Genomic DNA, 1,803 nt, shown 5'->3' on the forward strand with positions numbered 1-1,803 from the left:
CTCATACACTTCTTTTATTGATTGAGCGGCCGAGGTTGCTATGGCGATCACATTTTGATAGTAAAACAGATAAATAGTTCTTTGATTCACAGATTGGCCAGACATTCCATGACAGTCGTGCCGATGTTTCCGATATAAAGAGCACAGGAGCGCCGCATTAGACTTACTGGAGAGACATTGTATCGAGTCCCACGTGCCTACACTCGGTGCTCCTCGCGCGTAGACATGTTGCACTGGACTATCAATCTCAAGCAAACGCCAAACGGAGGGTACCCGCTGGCTGCTGTGGCCGTACTAAACAAGCTGTACTCCTTTGGGGGCAAAGTAGTCAAGAGGAAGAAGAAGGGGACGAAGGCCTGCCTCAGCGTGCACGTTTTCAACACAGTGTCCTTGCGCTGGACGAAGCCGGCGACCCTGCCGGCGGTCGGAAAGGGAAAGCGGCCCCCCGAGGTTCCCTCCCTGCGCTACGGCCACACCGCCGTGCTGATAGAGGACGTGGTCTACATCTGGGGAGGGTGCAAGTACGCCGGAGGGCGCCTGTACGACACGCAGAAGTACAGCAACGTGCTCTACGCGTTCCACGTCGACGCCCACGCGTGGTCCCGGCCCGAGGTTTCCGGCGCCGCCCCGGAGCCGAGGCTGGGCCACTCGGCGTGCGCCCTGGAGAGGGTCATGCTCGTCTGCGGGGGGCTGCAGCTGACGGGACACACCAACGACGTGTACAAGTTGGACACGGCCACGATGATCTGGTGTTTTGTTTACACCAGAGGCACTCCGGGACCCGTCTCGTCCGATCACTCCGCCACCGTCATCGGGACAAAGATGTTTGTGTTCGGGGGCCGCGGAGACAAGGCTCACTTCAACGACATCAGAGTGTTTGAGACGGAGACCGACTGCTGGCTGAGAACGCCCTCGGCGCGGCGTCTTCCCGAAGGACGCAGGGGTCACTCGGCCTTCAGCTACAACGGAGAGCTGTACATATTTGGGGGCTGCGACTGGGACCGCACCACGGACTTCAACGATCTGTGGAAATTCAACCCAGACGGCTTCTCCTGGGAGAAGGTCGAGGCCAAGGGGAAAGCGCCGCGTCCGATGTATAACATGTGCTGCTGCACGGTGGGCGAACGCGTCGTCCTCTTTGGAGGATACAACGCTCCCGAACGCGACCTGTGCGTCTTGGACCTGAGCCCGAGTCTGAAGACCCTGTGCAAGCTAGCCGTTGTTCAGGACGGCATGGAGCAGGCAGAGCTCCCACATGACATCCGGTGGGAGCTGGTGTCCATGACCACCAACAGCAAGTCTCACACGCATGTGCCAAATGCTTTACCCAAACCGTAGTTTTGTTTTGCTTGGCGTCCCACTAGAAAGGGGGGTGGTGCCAGGTTGAAGTAACACCATAAACCCCAGCAGAGCAGCCACTTAGGTACGTCCGTGTGGCGTGTATAGAAATTACGTTAAGATACTTTTGAAGCGGTGAAAGCCCGATCCAAGGAGTGGCTTTGTCTGTCCCGTACATGTTTTTTTGAGGATTCCCATAGATTCTCAAGGAGTGAGAATGTCTGTCCCGTACATGTCCTGTGCATGCAGAATCGAGGATTGGTCAAGCTTCACATGACAATTTGGCCCTCCAGACAAAATCATTCAGAATTCAGAATTCATAGAAAATATAGAACCTAAAGCACATAGAAAGTATAGATCTAGAACACAGAATGTATAGATCTAGAACACAGATTTCATAGCTCTAGAACACCGAATAAAGATTCACCGCTTCACTTTCGAACCGAGGTTTGATTTCTGAGCTGT

General features: G+C 54.7%; 1 protein-coding gene across 1 annotated transcript; it reads left to right on the forward strand.

The window, feature by feature from the left end:
- Window positions 1-225: 225 nt before the first annotated feature.
- On the forward strand, window positions 226-1,338 carry LOC308304950 (kelch domain-containing protein 3-like; the record flags this gene model as incomplete). Its single annotated transcript, XM_080749574.1, has 1 exon — window positions 226-1,338. The coding sequence occupies one exon, from the start codon at window positions 226-228 to the stop codon at window positions 1,336-1,338; it is 1,113 nt and encodes a 370-aa protein (XP_080605700.1).
- Between the last annotated feature and the right edge of the window lie 465 nt (window positions 1,339-1,803).

This window comes from Nannobrachium achirus, assembly GCF_963921795.1.
Source record: "Nannobrachium achirus genome assembly, chromosome: 19".
NCBI classification, from domain to species: Eukaryota; Metazoa; Chordata; class Actinopteri; order Myctophiformes; family Myctophidae; genus Nannobrachium; species Nannobrachium achirus.